The sequence below is a fragment of the Phyllopteryx taeniolatus genome, chromosome 8 (genome assembly GCF_024500385.1).
Source record: "Phyllopteryx taeniolatus isolate TA_2022b chromosome 8, UOR_Ptae_1.2, whole genome shotgun sequence".
NCBI lineage: Eukaryota > Metazoa > Chordata > Actinopteri > Syngnathiformes > Syngnathidae > Phyllopteryx > Phyllopteryx taeniolatus.
Window position 1 is genome coordinate 28215551 of NC_084509.1, and position 21865 is coordinate 28237415.

Below are 21865 nucleotides of genomic sequence, written 5' to 3' on the forward strand. Positions count from 1 at the left end.
ATTTTACCGTCATCATGCCCTCCATCATTCCCGACTCAGCCTTGGAGGGGGCCTGCAGCCGCTCCGTGGCCCACCTCTCCACCACCGAGGCCACCTTGGGGTTGTCGATGTTGAGCAGCCGGAAGCCCGTCATGTTGACGCCGCTGTAGCGGTACGGCTCCAGGTCCAGCGCGAACAGGTCCTGCGGAGAAAGGATTTCTTCAAAGCCCAGGTCAGTCGCCAAACCTGTGGATTATTCTGAGTTGTTCTGTTTTATTTTCTACTTGGCTACTTGAAGGTTATCATGAATAACGATTACATGAGTCAGATGACGACTATGTCGGGGTGTGTACAATATCTGCTAATATGTGAACGAGCACTTTTGAAATTTGTGGATTATTTTGAGTGGCTCTGTTTAATTTTACTGAGCTATGTTAAGATTATCGTTGATACCGATTACATTAATGAGTTGACGCGTCTACACTGCAAGCAAGATTGGTTTTGACTTTATGGATTATTTTGAGTTTTTCCCGTTTAATTTCTTTTGCCTTCGGTGGAGGTTAGCATTACTAGCAATCACATTCATTAGATGACGCATCTATGTTGTGAGTGTGTTTTGCTCCTGTAAGCAAGCATACTTTTAACATTGTGGATTATTTTGTGTCGTTCTTTTTATTCCAAGTGTGTTAAGTGGAGGTTAGCATTAATAACAAGTACGTTGATGAGATCGCGTTAGGTGGCAGTTATTATTAATAACAATCACATTCATTCGATGATGCGCCTACTTTAGAAGTGCGCACGTGCTCGTGCATGAACAGGTGTACTTTTGATTTAGTGGATTATTTTTAGTCGCTCTGTTTTATTTCTATTGTGTGTGGTGAATGTTAGCATTTACAAAGATCACAATTAAATGTGCTTGTTTGTGGGCAAGCGTAGTTTTGACTGTGGATTATTTTGAGTGGCTGCTAAATTTCTATTGAGCTAGGTGATGGTTATCATTCAGAACTGTCACATTAATTACCGTAATTTGTCATGTATAATGCGCATTTTTTCCCCCCAGAAAATTGTCAAAAGTCAATGGTGCGCATTATACATAGGTATAGGGGAAAATGGAAAAAAACTTTCCCATTTTATAAATGTATGCCGCCATCTAGAGGTTCTGAAAAAAATCATTCATTCCAAAATGGCACCGCCCCCTAGAGGTTATGAGGAAGGTGTACACTTTCATTCTCATATGTCACCGCCACCTAGTGGTTATAAAAAAGGTGTAGCCTACACTTTCATTCCAATATGACAGGGGTACGTATGACTGCATATATGTACAGTTGTGCCCATACGTTTACGTACCCTGGCAGAATTTGTGACATATTGTTTTTTTTTTTTTTTAATATGACTGATGACTGAACAAGAACCATCATTAATTTATTCATGGTTATGTTTTGTTTAATGATAATGCCATCCATTTTCTGAGCCGCTTCTCCTCAAAAGGGTCGCGGGCGTCCTGGAGCCTATCCCAGCTATCTTCGGGCAGGAAGCGGGGTACAGCCTGAGCTGGTGTTTGATGATGATGTTTTTCTGAAATGCTTGACAGCTTAATTTCAATCCCATTCAAATAAAATGAAATGTGTTTTGCCTGGCCCTTCATGTTTTCTTTAAAGAATTGTACACATTTGATCAATTCTGCTTGGGTAATCAAACATCTGAGCACAACTGTGTGTTTTCTCATTTACTAAATAAAAGTAGGGTTGTGAACTTTCAAAATAAGAGCAAGTAAATAAAAAGTATTACGCGTTCAAATAAAGTGCTTCACTTCAGAATATAAAAAAAAATAAAAATACAGATAATACTTCATGTTTTGATCATAAGCAAAATCATGCATTGTAGAAATGCATTATACATAGGTAGAATTTTCCAGAATTTTGAGGTCAACTTTGGGGATGGGTATTATACATGGATGCACATTATACACGAGAAATTACTGTATATCAAACAAATACTTTATAGGCGTAATTTTGATTTTGTAAATTATTTTTGAGCCACTGCTTTATTTCCGTTGCGCTAGGCAAAGGTTAGCGAGAGTAACGATCACGTTACAGTAATTTTATGATGTGTGTGCTTGCAAATGTTTATGGGAGCAAGCCTACCGTGAGCTACGATGGCTTTGTGGATTATTTTGAGTCACTCTGTTTTATTTCTACGGTTCCTGTTGCGGGTATCGAACCCTTCAAGTAGGAAAAGATGCCAGTGTTGAAACGCGCCCCTGCTTACCAGCGTGGTGAAGAAGAAGTGGTAGTATTCCGTCATCATCCCCATCGACAGGATCTGCATCGGGTGGAAAGAAAGTGCATTCAAACTGCAGCTTTGTAACTAAACATATGCTGTGCTTTCAGTTAATTTTCCACGCGGATTTGATTTCTAAATGTGAAAGTCCAGCTTTGAAACGGGCTCTGCTGGGATTTGAGCGTAAACGCAGGATTTACAATTTGGCTCATCTTGCGCATGGTCAATATAAAGACGAAAACTATCCCAAGCAAGACTTGGTTCTCCGAACTCATTTGTTGCATTTTTCACTTCTACGCTGCGAGCAATGGAGGTAAAAATAAAACAAGGAAAAGGTAATGACATGAGGAAAATATTAAGAAAACTGTTCTGACGATAGAAAAGGAAAACATAACTTTGCAAGATTTCGTAAAGCTAGATTCTACCGGTGTCTTGAAAACTAGTGGACAGTGAATATCAAAAATCTACACACCCCTGTTTCAATGCCAGGATTTTGTGGTATAAAAAAAATCTGACCAAGATCAATCATTTCACAACTTTTCCTACGAGGAATGTGACCTATAACTTGCACAACACAATTTAAATGCATCTTTTAAAGAGGAGAAGTAAAAACAAACAACTGGGATAATGTGATTGCACAAGTGCGCACACCCTCTAATAACGGGATGTACTATAGCTGCTTTTAGAATTAACCAATCACATTCAAACTCACATCAGAACCGAGTCAGCACACACCTGCCACTATTTAAAAATGCATCTGATTGGCCCCAAGTCAATTTCAGATGTTCTAGTAGGTTTTTCCTTAGAACCCTGAAGGTTTTGTGCTAATACTGACTGCTATTTGGAACCGTCCATAATTTCCTTGAGAATAACTTCCAGCTGAAGGGGGGGGGGAAAAAAAATACAAAAATAAAAAAAGAGAGCATGATGCAGGTACGCTTTTCTTTTGGTGATGAGCAATGTTGTGTTTGCGCCAAGCATACCTAAAAAAGTTTCAACCTTGGCATCAATATTTTGCATGTGGGAAAATGTGTCGTGGCGAGCTGAAATGATAATATATTGTATCATAACTTTAGCTTGTAGAAATACAACTTTCGTTACAAATATGCGGGATTGTTATCGTAACATTTCCTTAAAATGGGCAACTTTTTAATTCCTTTGACATTCGAGGGCGCACGTGGTAGTTAAGTTTAATTGGTGTCAGGATTATGGTTTGAGAACTTCTCGGCGTTAGTCAGGTTTTTATGTGCTCTACCTGCTTGAGGACGTCGGCTGACATTTGGTAGGAGCAGTCGAAGATGACGTAAAACTCCTTGCCCTTCTTCATCTCCTTCAGTAGCGGCCGCGCGTCTTTGCTTCCCACGGGCAGCTGGCGGATCTTGATTTTGATGCTGTATCTGGACGGCGCTTTGATCAGCTCTTGCAAGCGAATCAGGCCTTCGACACAGAACCATCGTTGCGAGCACATACTATAAATTATTTGACGCAACATCATTCATCCGTTTTTAACGTGTGAGCCGAATTCAATCACAATCTATATAGTTTTTTATTCATTCCCAGTGGCGAAATTCAGGTATTACAGCAGTAAATAAATACATAAATTAGTTAAAATAAATACATTCATGATGGTAATATTAATAATACTCATATTTCAAATAAAAATATTTCTCTTTAAAACAAAAAAACAGCAGCTCTGTGTCTTAAAAATAGCTAACTAATGAATTTTCCAATTGAATGCCAAATGTAACGTTTAAGATGTTTTTTCTGTTCTTTTTATTCTATTTGTACATTACTTTTGTATTTGCAACTATACCGTTTTTATTTGCGCAAATATTAATAAATAATATACACTCACTCATTGAGGTTGACTACTTAGGAAAAATGTCATCAAGATTTGTTAAGATAAATAAATGCATTTTGAAATCTTGAGTCCTGTTACAAACAGTATTTTATTTTTTTTTTTTTTTATGTGATCCAAACAAAAGTATGAAGTGTAACCCATCTTATATTGCAGGTCAAAATGATCCGTTCAATTTTAAACATCGAGAAAAACTTAACAAATGGAAAAAGAATTATGATGAAACTGCTTCTGCAGGCTTTGTTGTGATGACTTCCTTCTCATACATTTAAAAATCAATTTGAAAATGTGCAAACACTCCCAATTTCGTCCACTCACCCGTCGCGTCCTCGTAGACCACGGTGACCGTCTTCCACTTGTAGTACTGCACGATGTCCAGCACGGCTCGACTTATGGAAGCGTATTCGGGATAGAGGTTGATGTAGAAGCTGTCTCGGTTGTCCACGGACGGATGCTTCCAGCGCGTCTGGATGTGAGGGACTTCCAGTGCGTTGCAGATGGACTGGACGGCGCTCACCGACGAGCTGTGCGAGGGTCCGAAGACGGCTCCCACGCCCAGCGCCAACTGGTCGCAGGCTAAAAAATGGCGGGAAAAAACAAAACGGGGGTCAATGGCCAAATCGGAAAAGGACTACAAGGAGGTGCGAGTTTTCAAAATATCTTGAGAACTTCCATAATAAAATGTTTAATAACTCAACAGAAATGGTCGTTTTATAATTTATGAAAAAATGATAGTTTTGGAGGAGGGTTCAGCTCAACGGCAATGATTTAAATTTTAGGCTCGGATCACCAAAACGCACCAAAGGTCTAATTTTAACTTGAATATTTGTTGGTAACAAACACTAGTAAAGCTACGTTAGCTTGTTAGCCGCCACAATCAGTGCCGACCACAACCTCGATCCATCAGCCATGTAACACTACTCGCAAAACGTTTTACGCTAGCGGAAAAAAACAAAGCTACGCTAATCATCTTTACAGGTCAACTTTGACCTTTTTGCCTAACAAGGAGCTGATTGACACAATTCACAACACGTGTTCGATAAATGAGCATTCCCAAGGACAACGTTTTCGTTGAGATGACAGTAAGTTAAGCACGATGCTATTAGGCTAACGAAAGACCACAATAGTCACCTTTTCAATTTTGTTGATTTTCCATTGCCAATTGAAAGCGGAAAGACGGAACGATAGACGTATTCTTACCTCTTCTCGACGCCTCGAAGCTGTCGAAGAGATTTATTCTCTGGATGTCGTAGGTCAAGGTTGTGTTTGGCATGAGGGTCCGGTTCCTGTTGATGTTGGTCACTGCAAACTTGAAGGCCAGCTCCTCCACACTGATGGGCTCCGTCTCCAGCGTCTCGAAGATGCCGCCTGTGTCGAGAAACGAAATCGGTCTGCTCGTTTTTTTTTTTTGCAAAGACTAAACCAGAAAGACAACTCTTACGTGTAAACAATTGTATTTTTGTGAACAGCATCTGCTGTGTTCATCTGAGGACCTTGTGTACTGCATTCCATGCATTTGCTCTGTACAATATCTCCTCTTCCTCAATCTAATGAGATTTACTAATATATAAAATATAAAATAAAAAAGATGTTACTCCATGTTACTCTCAGCGATGCAGCATGTTGTTCATTGCCCACGGTTATTGTGTATCTTCCATATACAATGCCTCATATTTTTGCAAGGAATGCACTCTGTGATTTGCCCCCCCCCCCCCCTCCCCAATGTTTTACAGTAATACGTGGGGGGGGCGAATCATTCTATTCCATATTAGCATCGATTCATCGTGATTATGACATAATGCAGCCCAGATGTCCTTGGGTCACGCCAGCGGAGTATGAAAGTGGATTTAATCCCATTCAGAGAAAAGCTTCACCTCGGCCAACCTCGGCCTATTTACGCGGCCTGCATTCCGCCGCAGATTTGGGGAAAAGTGCGTTACCGTTCGGACAAGCTAGCTGATACATCTCATTCAAGCCTTCCTTGTCTCTAGTGAGCCCGGCGTTTTATATTTGTCAGTTTATTATTATTCTTTTTTTAGCACAACCGATGCCATGCTCGGCAAATGTCTTGGCCTTAAGATCTAAATCTTCACTTTGGAGCGCGGTTGGACCCTCCTGCAACGCACCGTAACATCAACAAACGGCACATGTTGCGTTGTCTTCTTAGTTTCCCCCTTGCAAGAAAGCAGAGAGATTGCACAGAGCAGATGTATGAAGGGCATCTACTTCAGTCTGCCTTTACTGTTTATTGTGGCAATATGTTCTTTATTACTGGAAAATAAAAAGTCGGAGACACCGAGTTGTTCTTTGCATACAAGAAAGAGGAATGGTTGTAAAAAGACACACAAAATGTAGTTCATAAGGTCTTCTGACTAACACAGCAGCTGCTGTCACACTTACCATACTTTCTCATGTATAATGCACATTGTTTTTACCCCCAAAAAATTGTCAAAAGTCAACCGTGCACATTATAGAGGGGATGATGAAAAACAACGGTTGACAGTTTAATTTGAAGCCTGTTAAAATAAAATTAAATGGTCTAAAATTAAAACCTGGCCCTTCAGGTTTTCTTTAAAGAATTGTACACATTTGACAAATTCTGCCTGGGTAATCAAACATATGAGCACAACTGTGTGTTTACTGATTTACTAAATAAAGTAGGGCTGCGAATGTCAAAATGAAGTACATTTTTAAAAAAGTGTTACGTGTTAAAATAAAGTCCTCAACTTCCACATAATTATTTGAAAAGATGACCAAAATACAGCTAAAACTTCATGTTTTGATCATATGGGTAGAAGCAAAATCATGCATTGTAAAAATGCATTATACATAGGTAGAAGGCTTTTCCAGAATTTTGAGGTCAACTTTGGGGGTGCGTATTATAAATGGGTGCGCATTATACACGAGAAATGCTGGTATAATAAATGTCGAGCCGCCTCGTGATCGTAAACATGCAATTGCTTCCTCGGAAACACAAAGGGCTTTATTTTCTTGATTATCCTAAATCCATCAATTCAACTGTGGGAAAGTTTAAAGCCAAATGAAAAGTATTTTTAAAAGCCACAAAAAATGTCCAGTTGAGGATCCTGAACCTTTTACAAATGTAAAACAAGCTGTACATTCTTTTTGATAGGCTGATTTGGAATAATACATTCCGTTTGTGTGACACTGACGAGTGCAAGCGGGCTCAAGGTCACCGTGGATTTGCTTTTTCTTTAATTTTCTTTTTCTGTGTTCCTTTTTTCTGATGGCACCACAGAAGCTAGTTTTAAAACCAGCAGACGGGCCAGATCATTTGTAAATGAGGTAAAAAAAAATTAAAAAAAAATAAAAAAAAGGTTAAATGTGGACATATATTGTGTATGATTATTTTAATGCAATAATAGTTTATGCCCATTATTTATAATTTATTGTGTTTTGATTAAATAAAAATAGTTTATTTTACAAATATTCTTTATATAGTTATTTTAATAATAATCCCTCAGGAAGTTTGTTTATATTTTAAATTTGAATAAATTTGCCAATTATTTAAAATAATTCATTCATTCTGAAGCTATGATTTGAAATACATAAGTTTTTTTTTACCTTTACTATTACACAGCAGTTAGAAGCTGACTGCTTTTGTTTTTTGTATTTTTTGTTTGTTTGTATGTTTTTTTTTATGACAGTTGACAGTTAATAAAGTTTTTTTGGGATAAAGGCTTGTGACAGTTGGACTGTGGAACAATTTATTCCTGTTTCAATTATTTCCAAATTGCTCGGTGGACCTTGAAAGCTCCAGTCTACTTCCAAAAATGGACCAAAAAAAAAAAAAAAAAAAACCTGAACTGTAAGCCTTGACTCATTTCGAAAATCCAAAAGGGCCACAAAGACCTCCGGAGCCGTGTATGAAAAATATGATTTTAAAAAGACATGTTTTTCTCTCTTTTTTTTTTTTGTTTTTTTTTTTAAGTGCCTCCATCGGGACCTTTTTTTTTCTTTCCTACCTTGGAGCCCAAACTGAGAGCGCCTTGTCTGTGCTTTCGCTCGCTTTAAAGAAAAAAAAAAAAAAAGAAGAGAGAGAGAACATGCTTCCATTCTAAATGACGGCGAGCGAGCCTCAGCAAGCAGCTGCTACCAGGTCCCGGTAAAAAATACTTCCTAATTCTGCACACAAGAAATTAATGCATCAATCAAGCATTTTAGCTACCCCCCCACCCCCCACCCCTTCCGAACCCCCATTCTCCCATCATCTTCCATCACTACCAAACAGATGGTCCACTTTGTGCACGGGTCCAAAATAGCTCCGCCCGCTATGTAGATTTTCTGATTTACATCTTGGTCGCCGACCTCTAATCACACACACACACACACAAACAAAATGATGCGCACTCAGCACATGAATAATCTCCCAAGTGCTGCCAACACAAGAAGCCAACGCATCAGGGGAAGCCGATTCCATTGGGATTTTTCTTTCTTTCTTTGTATTGTGGAAAAGGGAACATGAAATGTAAAGTTCGTTATACACCGACAGATTTTATTATGATTGTGGTTGTAGGTTTCAGTGGCGTACAACTGCACTTTCACGTACTGAGAGACGTTACATTCAGTTGTCGCACGATGACCGCAAATAATATTCAATAAAATTATTGAACCAGTAACTAAAAGTGAAATTAAATTAAGTGCAGTTAAATGCAATTATGTACAACTGTATACAAATAAATAAAATGACATGAAATACATTAAATTCAGTACTTTTGTATTTGTCATTTATTTAGCTGTCTGTTTTTAACTGTTTTATTTACTTATTCTTGCAAGAATGAAGTCTCATTTTTTTTTTCCAAGGAAAAAAGTTGGATATTGTTTCGAAAAAAAAAGTTGTATTTTTGAAGAAAGAAAAAACACGACTAAAGTATTTTTCATATATATACAAAGCTGTTTATTTTCAAGAAATAAAGTATATTCAGACTTTTGAAGGGCCAATACGTCATACGTCATTTCCAATAAAAAAAAGTCTGACTATTGTATGAGTATTTCTTTTTAAGTCAGAATATTTGTAGATCCATCCCACTTCCCTATCTTGTTAGTTAGTTAGTTAGTTGTCTTTATTTAAAGGTTTTTGATTACTTTTGGACCTTTGTTGTTTGAGGATTTTCACTGAAGGAACAATTGGAAATGTGTTCTGGGTTGGAAAAGTTATTATTTGGATACATTTCTCTAACAGAGTAGATTGTACGCGAGTAACCTATTTTTGTATGAATATGATATAGGTTAAAAGCTGTTTTAGACTACACTCTCATATTGTATTCGACATAAATTAATCGGGATACCATAAATAACACGCATAAGGCTCTTTAATAATGGACAAAAGGTTACTGTGGTAATAATAGCCATCAATAAAATGCCATTAATTATTAAATTCTCATGCCTCATAATTTATTTGAATCTTATGTGATATTGTTGTTTATTTTTACTCTTTAACTATGAATGAGTATTTTGCATTAAGACTTCTAATGTGCTCTTATCGCACATCAGTGTGCAATTTCTAAAAACTCAACTTCAAGAATTGCCAGTTCTTCCTCCGGTTGTCTAATTGGCCTTGCTGCGGCCAATTAGACACCTTGTAGCAGCCACTTAGCAACATCCAATAGCGGTACGGCACAGAAGCAATGTTGTTGCCACACTTTTGAGCGCAATCATTTTAGCCGATTTGCAGAGAGCGAGCGAACGGCGCATTCCGCATAAAACGCGGCTCGCTGGTCCCAACAATCAGCGGCATCAAATCAAACTCAGCCAGACAAATCTAACAGAGCGAGCCTGCAGCTCTTTGTGCCTGGACGTATTTTTTTTTGTTAAATACAGTGTAACAGGAAATGAGCTCGAAGATGTCTTATCTGAGATGCAATCGCGCCACTGTCATCGTCAAGCACTACGTAGGCACAAAAATGCGAGCGCAAGCCAAATGATCCAAGTCCAAAACCGTTATCTTCGGTAAAACGACTTCATCTGAGGAAAAGTGCAACTGCTGTAAAAAAAAAAAAAAAAAGAACTACTGCCATACAAGTACCACCTTAAAAGGTACTTCTCTCTCCAAGTGCTACCGTCAGACCTACATCAAAATACAGTAGCATCTAAGTGTTCATCAAAAACATGGCAGAGGTTCTAAATGAAAAGATGTGCTTAAACAATTCAATTCAAATGTAGTGCACGTAAACGTTCGATAGGAAATGGAAATAAATACACAAATGCGTTGTACTTAAAAGATGAATCTAACTGAATTGCACTTAACAAATGTGCTGAACTGGATTGAAAAAAATAAAAAACCAAAAAATAAACCCCAGCTCGCTCCTGTAGTGCAACAATGCTGCAATAACGTCTCCAAAATCCAATTTTCCTGAGGGCCCCAAAGGAGGCGTGGGCCAGCTCGGCCTTCACGTGCCTGAAATTGATCTCCTCGCGCGTCTTTTCATGAATCAAACAAGAAAATGGAAGTAAGCGTTGAGGTTCATTAAGCGCCCAAACACCTCGGTTGGCCTGAAATGTTTTCCTACGCAGTAACCGGGTTACGAAACAAGACACAACACGCTTGCTTGTTGTGGGGGCGGGGCCCGAGGAGCTCATTATAACATCTCGATACCACAACTTCATATGATAATTATATCAGCGGCTTGATCTGTCTTGCTCCACTTTTAAAGCGTTCGGAAAGAGTGCAGGCAGATAAAGCTGAATTGATCTGCGTGTCTATTTTCTGTAAGGCGTCTCGCATATTCCGTTTGCGACAAATAGGTCAACGCATCCTCTCAACTGCCCCGAAATGCAAACCAGCGCGTGCGTGCTGCTGGAAATGATTTTAGAGGCCCACCCAACGCAAGCTCCGTCCAAACTCACTCACGAGCGCCCCCTGGAAAGTTCGGACAAATCATCCCCCGACACCGGTTTGACCGATCCACGTGAAATTCGGTGGGCGTGTCTATCATAATTGGACGCATGAAAAAGTCTCAAGGAACCCCTGCTCGAAAACCGAACAGGAAGTTGGCCATTTTGGGTGGGAAGCGGCCTTTTGGGGGCCAATTTCAGGACTCCTACTGGATGGACGGACGGACGGACGGGCGGACGGACGGGCGGACGGACGGATGGACGGACGGACGGATAGATAGATAGATAGATAGATAGATAGATAGATAGATAGGTAGGTAGGCCTACGCCGAATAATGTGGGCAGAGCACGGCGTCAAAGACATGACGAATGTTTTCATTGTCTTACAGTATTCTTATCGTGGAGTCAACTTCTCTATTATTGCGTTGCGTTCACATGATTTTGATTGACATGGGGGAAATGTTTGACCTTGAGCTTTTTAGCCAAGCGGCATGGTTCAACGTGCTGTCGCAGAAAGCTGAACAGAAGTCCAAGAAAAAGTGCTGTACCGTGTTTAAACCCGACCGTTTTTCACAAGTTTTAGGGAGTCGCGCAGTAGACTCCAGACTACAAACAGTACGGACATTTTCAGCCGGATACACGCGCTGGCACAAAACTGGCGAGTCTTGGGGCGTGTTGAGGCCTGCGACTGTGGATCGTGTCAATAACAGCGAGCGTCTCTCTTACTGTGTTAATAGGTCAGACAGTGTTGTGGGGCAATGCATGCTGGGAGGTCATGAAAAGAAGAGCGCTGCGGGGAAACTGCGATCAGCCTCGAGCGCCGCGCTTCTGTTGCTTCCTTCACAGCTCAGATGAAGACGGAACATCGAGAAGCTCGAGTTGACGCTCAAGTAAGATTCTTGTGCATTTAAAAAAAAATTTGGGGGGGGGGGGGGGGGCGAAGGGTTCCTTTTTCTAAATTTGCTAGCTAACCATGCTAAACGTTGGCTGGGCTGTCTTTTTGCAAAGCGCATGTTATGGTGTGGTATCGTATGTGCTACGGTTGTGTTCAACTGGTCAGCAAAAAGCAAAGCAAAAAAAAAAAAAAACTTTACTGAAGAGTCGGGAAGATTCATTTTGGGGGGGTTCTTGTTTTTGAAAACAGTAATCCCTGATATAATCGTGGTTCACTAGTCCCCTTTTGCGTTGATTATCCTGCGGAACCTATCCCCAACTATGCGCCGAAAAACCTTTCTGTTCTTTCTGAAACGCACTAAGATGACACAAGCCCCTGCCTAAATAGGAATTGGTGTCAAGGAAGTACATTCAACTGATCAATCTCAAATGTAAGACAAGCTCTGTACGTCAGGGAGGAGTTGAGTTTAGCCTGGGCTGTTAGCGGAAGTCACTGAAAGTCTTTGCCAATTGTACAGTACATTTTTATTTTTTTTCAAAATTAAGTCATTTAAATAAAGCCATTTATTTTTCAGGGAACTGTTGTAAGATAAATGTGAAATAATAAACTTTTTTCGGATCATCGTTTTACATTTTAAACTAAGCAGTTTTTTTATTTACATCACAGTTTTTCACTCTTCACGGTAGGACCCGGTCCCTGTTAATGTCAACAATAAGTTTTGTTTTTCTTTGTCAAATTTGATGGCAGGTTACACGGTGTCATGCTACGATGACGTCATGCTGTTTATGTACCTTACGCAGTTATCACAATCCAACAATCTCGCTCCTTGAATACGTAAGACGCGTCTTCACGTATTCTTAGTTTACTGTGCGCCATTCGTAACCTCCGAACCACGTATGTCGGGATCCCGTCCGTGTACAAGAGGTCCTGGAGTGGGATATGCTCCAGATATAATTTGTGGATCCAAGTCATCGTCTTAAGAGATTTTTTTATTTTTTTTAAAAATAAAAATAAGTTGGATATTGACTAGAAAAAGTATCGGCAGTACATTTTCAAGGGGAAAAAAAATAAATAAATAAAATAAATATATATATATATATATATATATATATATTATTTTTCTTTTTTTTTGAAGAAAAAAAATATTATGTGATACAAGTATTTTTTTTTATACAAAGCTGATGTATTTACGAAAAAAAATATATATATAGTATTATAAAAAGAAAGTCAGTTTTTCAAGAAACATGTCACAATGTTAAATGTTCGATTCCACTAACGCTAATGCTGTAGTAGTCATAATTACAGTCAATATTTGTAAGAAAAACACTTCTAGGAAATAATAAAACAAAAAACAAAAACAATCATGAAAAACAGTAAACTGCATTCTTGTGCCGCAGTATTACGTATTATTCTTACACTACTGCGCAAACAAGTTCACAGTTCATAACCTCAAATCCATGTACAGTAAGTTGGGACCCCCTGTACTGTTGTTGGATACTTTGGAGAGAGAGAGAGAGAGAGAGAAAAAAAAAAAAAGTATTTTTCTTTCGAAAAATCCGTAATCAGATACGAACGAAGTCTCCATTTTTGGGAGGGGAAAAAAAATGGTCTATTGTCTAGAAATACAAATTAAGAAAAATAAATATTGTGAGACCAGAGTCAGATATATATCTATATTTTGTAAGTAATGCTGTAGCTAAGCGTGACCACACATTCTGACACTTCTTGTTCACAACCTCAAAACATATGTCAGGACCGTCGTAAACCGGCGACTTAGCTTAGTGGAAACGTGGCCTAATGAACTGTTTGGTTGACTAGCAGCGCTCTCATCATGAAGGGGGGTCTTTGAGGGTACAACGGGACAATCGCGTAGTGTTTTACTTTCTCCCATCCTGACAAGCGAGCGAGCGAGCGGGACCCATCCAACTTGGGCCGGCGCCAGCCTGAGAATGAACGAAGCGGTCCAAAGCGGCCTACGATCCTCGTTTGATGTGCGGCACTGAGCTCTCTTTGTCGCTCCGCTGACCCCCCCAGCCCACCTCCCGCCCCCCGAATCCGGGGGGGGAGGGGGGAAACGCGCATTCGGCCTGGCAGAGTGCTAATTAGGATTACGTTCTGGTCGCTGGATACCTTATCGAACGGTGTGACGATATCGCAGATTCAATCGCTCACGCTCGGACTTTCTCCATACAGAAGATTAGTGTTGGTTGTTTAAGGATTTACCATTATTACCGAACCCGGCGAGAAGCGTGAAAGCCCGCCCCGATCGGACGTGGACACTCGCCAAAACAGACGGATGTTAATGGGAGCGAGCGTGGCACCATATGGGCCAGATTAGCGCGGGATGAGAATGACAAAAATGAGGCCTCCCGCAGAGCCGTCGATGATCGAGACAGATTAACGACACGGAGCGCAGATTGCGACGGGAGAGAACGGGGAGGTGGCGACGACCCGTCAAGATACACAATGGGATCGGAGCGGCGGGTTCGACGCCCTGCTGGCCGTTGAAGGGATTGCCTCCGACAAGGAGGTTACGTTGTCATCTGCGTTGGTTAGCTTCTGATCGAATAAGTGCAAAGATAACAATGAATTCATATCCGCAGTACACTAGTCACGAATTCACCTACTTGCGTTTTTGTCTGCGGAACCGATCCTCAGCTCTTCACGGTTTGCGCTCTTTCTATAACCCTTGAAAATGCCACCAGATGGCACCAAAGCTCTGGCTGACAGGAAAGTGGTAATTGTTGTCATGGAAGCATGTCAAAGCGATGCATGTCGATCGAGATGGGGAGGAGACAAGTTTGGCCTTGGGTTGTTCGTGGAAGTTACGGAGAGGGTTATTATTCGGCCGCCAAACCGTTAATTTGGTAGCTAGCAGTACGGTTCAGTTCAGGTTGCTATCGTACGGTTATGTAAGCACATATGTGTATTCGTATTTTTCGTCATGGCACTTTCATCACAGTACAGAGCGATAACATGCTACACTGTAAAAATAATAATAATAATAATAATAATACAGTATAACGCAGCTCAGCTTCTGGCTAGCGTTTGTCATGCAATATGTTTTGGGCAGGACAGTATTCCTAAAAAGAAGACAAACTATTGATCTGGCACTTTCCTATTAAGAAAAGATTCTGCAAGCAATGGATTAATTAGGTCACTGTTGCACCGAGTGGTACTCGTCACCACATGACAGTCATACCATCATTGTAACAATTGAACCAGTGTTCAATTTCATCCCAATTTAGATTCAAGCGTAGAGATGTTTGGTTTTTTTTCCGAATGCAACTTGCGAGCAGACAATGTCTTAATGAAGGACTTTTATCACTGGTTGCATCAGCAACCAATAAGAAGGCCAATTACATGGCCTTTCTTGTCAACTTTCGGGGGCAGCGCAGCGCCACAGTGGATTAGCAGGATTTCAATCTTGTTGCAACCATCCTCACCGTGGTGATGAGTGTGATGTTTGTGATTATTATTGGAAAAATTCACGAGACACAAATAATCCAGTCGGGAAACTTGTGAACATGACATTTTGGAAATCAATTAAAATACATTACATTTTTTTTTTTTTTTAAATACAAATATTTACTCATTTACTCATTTTAATGCATTTTTAAGAGACCACAACATGCACAATTGAATAAGATTCAAAAAACCTTTTTGATAAATTCCGAATTCAATAAAATGAACAGTGAGAGGTGTTTCTAATATTTCGCTCACCTCATTTGAAGGCGTGACAAAGTCAAGAAATTGGAAATGTTTTGACGCAGCGCAGTTGGGTCAAACTACCAAACTGTTATTTTAAATTGATTGAATGTATGTGGCGGCACGGTGGGCGACTGCTTAGCACGTTTGCCTCACAGTTCTGAGGACCGGGGTTCAAATCCCGATCCCGCCTGTGTGGAGTTTGCATGTTCTCCCCGTGCCTGCGTGGCTTTTCTCCGGGCACTCCGGTTTCCTCCCACAACCCGAAAACATGCATGGTAGGTTGACTGAAGCCTCTAAATTGCCCGTAGGTGTGAATGTGAGTGCCAATGGTTGTTTGTTTCTATGTGCCCTGCGGTTGGCTGGCGACCGATTCAGATTGTACCCCGCCTCTCGCCCGAAGTTAGCTGGGATAGGCTCCAGCACTCCCGCGACCCTTGTGAGGATAAAGTGGTCCAGAAAATGGATGGATGGATGAATTTCTGTAACATTTTTAATTAAAATATTTTTGTCATTAAGTAATTTTTTTCATTCATTTATGTGAACACTACATTTCAATTACATTACTTTCAATGTAAAATTACATTATTTCAAATATTTCATTCAAGTAAATGGTCAAAAATTAATAAGAAATAAGTGTTTTAATTTAATTTCATTCAATTTGTTTTTTGGTTAAATACATATAAAAATAGTTTAGATAATTTTTTATTTAAAAATTAATTATTTAAAACATGTAATTAAATTAATTGATTAATAATGTAGAAAATAGTTATGTTATTTTAAATGCACATTCAATTAAATATTTTAAAATTAACATTAAATTATATTATTTCAAATGCACATTTTAATAAATGATCTTAAATTAATTAATGCCCCTCTTGTTTGCCCAAAATTAATGAAATAACATATTCAATTATATTTCAATGTATATTAGTATATTTTGTCTTCAGGTGTGTATTTTTGCACTGCTAAAACACAAACACGAATACACAAACTATCAAAGTAAAAAAAAAAAAAAAAGCATCTATTTCAGGCAAGAACACGACAGTTAACTCATGCACTGCCACTTCCCTGTTAACATGGATATTTGACTTCTAAAGCCGTCAATGGCAGTGAATGTGTTAAAAATGATATAGGTGGTGCAATGTGTTGCGTCTCCGAGGTTTTTAGTGTTTGAAGACATTTTCAAGATAGCCAAAAGTGACACTGCAGTCACTCACCAATCCTCAGGACCTGCTGCCAACTGAGCCACAAGTCCGCGATCAAGTAGAGCAGAGACAACAGCAGCCCTCTCCTCTTCGCCATGGTCCTCCCTGGGGGCTCCAGTCGAGCATGGATGGGACTTTTTTCCTAGTAACTCATGCTGAGACCTTGTCAGTCCTTGTATCCTTGAGCGTGAGAATCAACTGGCCCCTGACCCGCACTGTCGTCTCTCTCATTGTGAGGAGCAAGAAAGAAGGGAAGAGAAGGGAGTGGAAACCCCCCCCCCCCCTCCAAATTGTACTCTAAAATCCTCAGCTTTTGTTTTCCATCTTCACTGTGCACATAGCATCTTTTCTCTTTTCTTTTTTTTTTTCCCGGCGCACGGTTGAATTGAAGAGTGAAACTGAGGAGGAGGACCGTCGAGATGCTTTTGGCTGTCAAGGCAACAAGGACAGGACAATACTGTTTCCGTTTATGAATTTCAAAATAAAATGTAACCTTTGCGAACAAGCTCAACGAAGTGGCGGGAAGTGGATTTGTCAAGTATCTGGACTTGACTTGAGTATTTCGTTTTCTGACGACTTTTCACTTTTACGCCCTCGTCTTTAAAACAGATTTCTATACGTTCTACTCCAAATATTGCTTTGTCAAAATATGCTTCTTACTTTGCTCAACCTCTGCGAATGACGACCCGACAACAACAACAACAAGATCTTGATTCATGAATTCATTTGTAAATTTGGGGAATTAAAATGTGGCCAAAACAGGGGAAGCAGTAAGTTGAAGAGAAATGTTTGATGTTATTAGCTGCAGGAATGATTTGTGGCAAATGTCTTGTGCCAGGCTAACAGCCAACAGCTTCTGACGTTGAAAATAATTTTCGTCTAATCTGAAAAACACACATGCTAGTAAGGTATATTTTTGCACTTGTTGTCATGAGCTACATTAGCATTTTTTTCAAGGCTAGCAAAGCTACGGGAACATGTTGTTTTAATAGCATGTGCAACGAAATTTTTTATTTTGTGTGTGCTCTGTGCAGTGAGATTTTTTTTTTTCTCCCAAAAATGATCAAAACATGTATTTTATAGAATTGACAATAACAATATATTTTAAATGTTTACTTTTGTACATAAGCACATTTCAGAGTCTGTACTTTAAAAACATGTTTTTATTTAGGTACAGGAGTGGAAATAGTACTAGTTTTACCAGAGCCATTTTTTCTTTTTTTTTTTTTTTTTTAAACACAGATACCTGTACTTTTACTTAAGTGCTGCGTTTGAGTACTTTTGATACCTCTGAAGAAAATCTTATCACAACGTGATGTACTGAATATTCACACTGTATAGGACATCTTGTCTACGTGAATATACAGTAGTATAAATAAACGCTTCTTTCGGACAAAGAAGCGTTTATTGCGAAAGTAAGCGTTAGTCGCGTCCGGCGTGGCTCCTGCTGCGTGCCGCTAGTTTGACGCAGTTGGCCGGGCCGAGCCTTTGCCTCCCGTGCCGGCGCCCAATTGAGGGCACGGGCGAGCTCGCTGATCCGCAAACATGGATACGTCGTGAAGATTAACTTCAAATCTGCCAGCGCTCTCGACCTCGACAACGTCTTTGCTTCTGTACACCGAGGAATGATGATTAAATCTTGGCCGCGCTCGCCCCAATGCGGGAGGGGCGCCGCGAATCTAATCTTCACAACTGCTGCTTGCTGCCTTGAAGATTAAAGCAGTGGTTCGCAAACTGGGGTCCGTGAACTGGAACTCGGGGGGCCTGCAAACGGATTTGCCATAAATTATTATGTCACGTCGTTTTTTCTTTTTTTTTTTAAATCAGTGCATACCTACTTACGGACGCCGATAAAACAAACCAAGTACTCCCCCCCCTACCTCCTTTGGGCCAATGAAAAACGTTGATGTGATTGGGACATTCATAAATCTGAAATCTGATGAGGCAAGGCCACCTCTGCAAAATAGTTGCTACTTGGAAGCCCATACCTCGGCTCAAAAGTTTCCAACAGGGGAATAACAGATAATATTTTGGTTGAAATGTTGCCGTTGGGATTATGAGGGCTCCTCAGAAAGGTTTCTAACCTTTCAAAGGGTCCCAAAAGGTTTGAGAAGCCCAGATGAAACTTCTGAAACAAATGATTTTGCACAGTTTCACACTTCAACGAAAACAACTTTTTTTCTTTTCCTTTTTTTTTTTTTTTTTTTACCTTAACACAAAATGGCATTAAAATATATCATGCTGCAACGAGTTGAAAATATTGATTTGTCAAAAAAGGGGCCATCTTGAAAAGTGCTTTATTTAGGACATCAGCAATGACATCTGAGCCCAATCTGTGACGTCACGTCGTGAGGTTCCTCGGATCAAGTATTTATTCGAACAGTTTGTTTTGTTTGAGGAATTCTTTCGTTCTTTGTCTCACTCAGAAATCCCTAGCCTTACTTGAAAATAGAACGAATATGAAATGTAGAGATAATGTTGTATTCTACCTCACATATACAGTAACCTTCATTTCCCATGCATGGTTCATCGATTTATTTGTATTCTTTAAATGCATTTGTTAGATTCTTGTTCATCTTTCACGATATTGTTGAAAGACCACATGGGAGATGTCAAATGATGTTCACCCTTGCTATTATTTTTGCTGCTCGAGTGTCTGTTAAAAAAAAAAAAAAAAAGCCAAAATAACCAAATGTGTGCATTTGTGAATCAGGCAATGTCAGCTGATGAAGTGCAAAGAGAGAAAGGACGGAGACACAAAATCAAGTCCAGTCCGGTTCCATCGTGTTATCTGGCGACATCTGGCGGTGAGTAAAATCATTGCAGTTCAGATGAAACATTTCAAACCATATCAGTGGCTTTTTAATAGCTGATATATTTTTCAAATTTACAACTCTATAAATGCATGCAATTTCATACAGTTATATAGATGTTTTTTTGTTTTTTTTTACCGTTGTGTCTAAATGGCTAAAAGGGGAGAGACTTTCTTTGCTTTGTCTTCAGAAACCTGATGCCACACCGACTGGTTTGTCTTCTTCACTAAAAAGCAAGTAAACAAGCACAAACCTCCCCCACAGACCATTTGAAATGACACATTATGACACAAAATGCATACAATGCAAGTGTTAAACCCATCACATTTCTGACTATTTGATCGTCAAACCCGATTGTTTTTTTTTGTCACGAGAACAAGCATCCGATTCATTCATGTCAAGTCGCACAAGAGCTGAATTACAGTAACATTAGTGTTCCACCTTTGTTCAAGATTTCACTTCACCTTCACACGCAACACTTGTATAAGTGTTCGAATGTTGTCACGACGCAAATGAATTCCGGCAATAGCTAAAAACACCACTAGGATGCCTCTTCATTACGTATTTATCAGTTTCAGTTTGTCTTCGTTGGGAGAGCAGTTTTATTTTGTTTTATTTTTCTTAGATTTTGCAGTACCATTTTTAATGTTAAAATGTTACTCAAAGCATGGCTTGGTTGTTCCAAATCTGAACAAAACGGCCTCCTGTGTTCGACTGTCGAGGCCCCACTCGCCACGCTAACGAACCAAAAAAAGTGAACCAGTTCCTAATCGTGGTTCGGCATTTGCAAATTCGCCTTTTTTGTGGATTTGATTGTGGAAGCTCTCCTCTATTATCTCCCGAAGAACTCACATTCGGATTCGGTATAAAAGAGCGAAACTTTTGTGTTTTTACGCGAACGAGTGACAAGGTTTTCCTCAGACGTACATGCCCGGGCTGCTCCCGCTGTGAGACGGCGGTTCGATGATGGCCGTCTTATATTGAATGAAAACGGGCGTTTGGGGCGCGGGGTGGAAGCTGGATTGGTAGGACACGGTGGGATTGTACGTCAGCGTGTACGGCGTGCTGTTCTGGCTCATGTACAAGGAGTTGAGCGGTGTGTATATGCTCCCCGCCGGGTTTGAGTTTCTCAGAGATGAACGTGGGGCCCTGCTGCCTTGATACGAGAGGGACGTGCTTTCAGGCGCGCCGAGGATCACGGCGTCGCTTGTTGCTATCTGCGGTTTGAGGAGATGTCGTCCGGCAGAGCTTTGCCGGAAGCCGTCGGATGCGAGGCTGGAAACGCTCCGGACGGGCTGCTGGTAGCTCATCAGAACGGGATTTCTCAGCGCGGCGGGGTGGTAGATGTCCAGGGACCTTTTGTCCGACGTCCGGAGACCACAGACGAACAACAAGCCGGAGCTAAAGAGAAACGCGCCCGTCACCCAGCCGATGTACAGCGCGTCTCCCAGCTCCCTCCTCTGGGCGTCGATCAGCAAGGGGTTGTAGAAGTCCCGGATGATCGCGTGGCCCGTCCACGACACGGGGACGAAGACGCAGACGGAAGCCAGGAGCTGCATGCCGCCCGCGACCGCCAAGATCGCGGCCTTGACTCTGTCGTTGCCGCGGAAGCAGGAAGTGCAGCGCAGGCCCGGCGTGGCCACCAGGAGCCCCAGACCGGACAAGGCCAGGGAGCAGCACATGAGGCCTCTGGCGGCTTGGAGCTCGGCGGGCAGAAACAGGAGGGAGTCGTACACCTTGCACTGCATCCTGATGTTGGCTTGTCTGTAGCAGTTCATCCACAAACCCTCCCAGCGGGTTTCCATCACCACGATGTTCTCGCCGATAAACGCCGTCACCTTCCACATCGGCATCCCGGTGACGGCGGCCGCTCCGATCAGCCCCACCAGGCCCACGCACACGGCGGCCATCTCGCAAATTCCCGTGACCATCGCGTCCAGAGTCCGGCTGCGTTTACGTTCCAAACGGGGAAACTAAATCCCGGCGCTGGAGGCCATTCGGGCAACCCGTCAGCGACGCGCTCGAAGCTCTACTGATGCGTTTGTGTACTGTCGGACGAAGTTCCTTGTGGGTAAAATGCTTCCCGGGCACCCGGTTGGCTCCGACCGATGAGGGTACCCTCGGATCACTGCTTGTTTTGTGTTTAGCGTTCCTCTGGCTACATGCTGGTACGTTTACCACAGCAACCTCTATCAACTCTCGATCAACTGTACCGGCGACTGACCAAAAAATACTTGATTGATCATTAAAGTCTGAAAGAATAATATAG

General features: G+C 40.8%; 1 protein-coding gene across 2 annotated transcripts in view; it reads right to left on the bottom strand.

Moving 5' to 3' along the window:
- Positions 1–17211, bottom strand: part of LOC133481827 (glutamate receptor ionotropic, kainate 1) — a 29547-nt gene extending 12336 nt beyond the window's left edge. For both annotated transcript variants that reach the window (XM_061780987.1, XM_061780986.1), the window contains exons 1-6: positions 16796–17211; positions 5318–5485; positions 4436–4693; positions 3515–3696; positions 2248–2301; positions 8–181 (exon numbers count right to left, since the gene is read on the bottom strand). In XM_061780987.1, coding sequence (XP_061636971.1) covers positions 8–181; positions 2248–2301; positions 3515–3696; positions 4436–4693; positions 5318–5485; positions 16796–16880 — 921 coding nt within the window. In that variant the 5' untranslated portion in view covers positions 16881–17211. The remainder of the gene's footprint in view (positions 1–7; positions 182–2247; positions 2302–3514; positions 3697–4435; positions 4694–5317; positions 5486–16795) is intronic.
- Positions 17212–21865: the final 4654 nt, after the last annotated feature.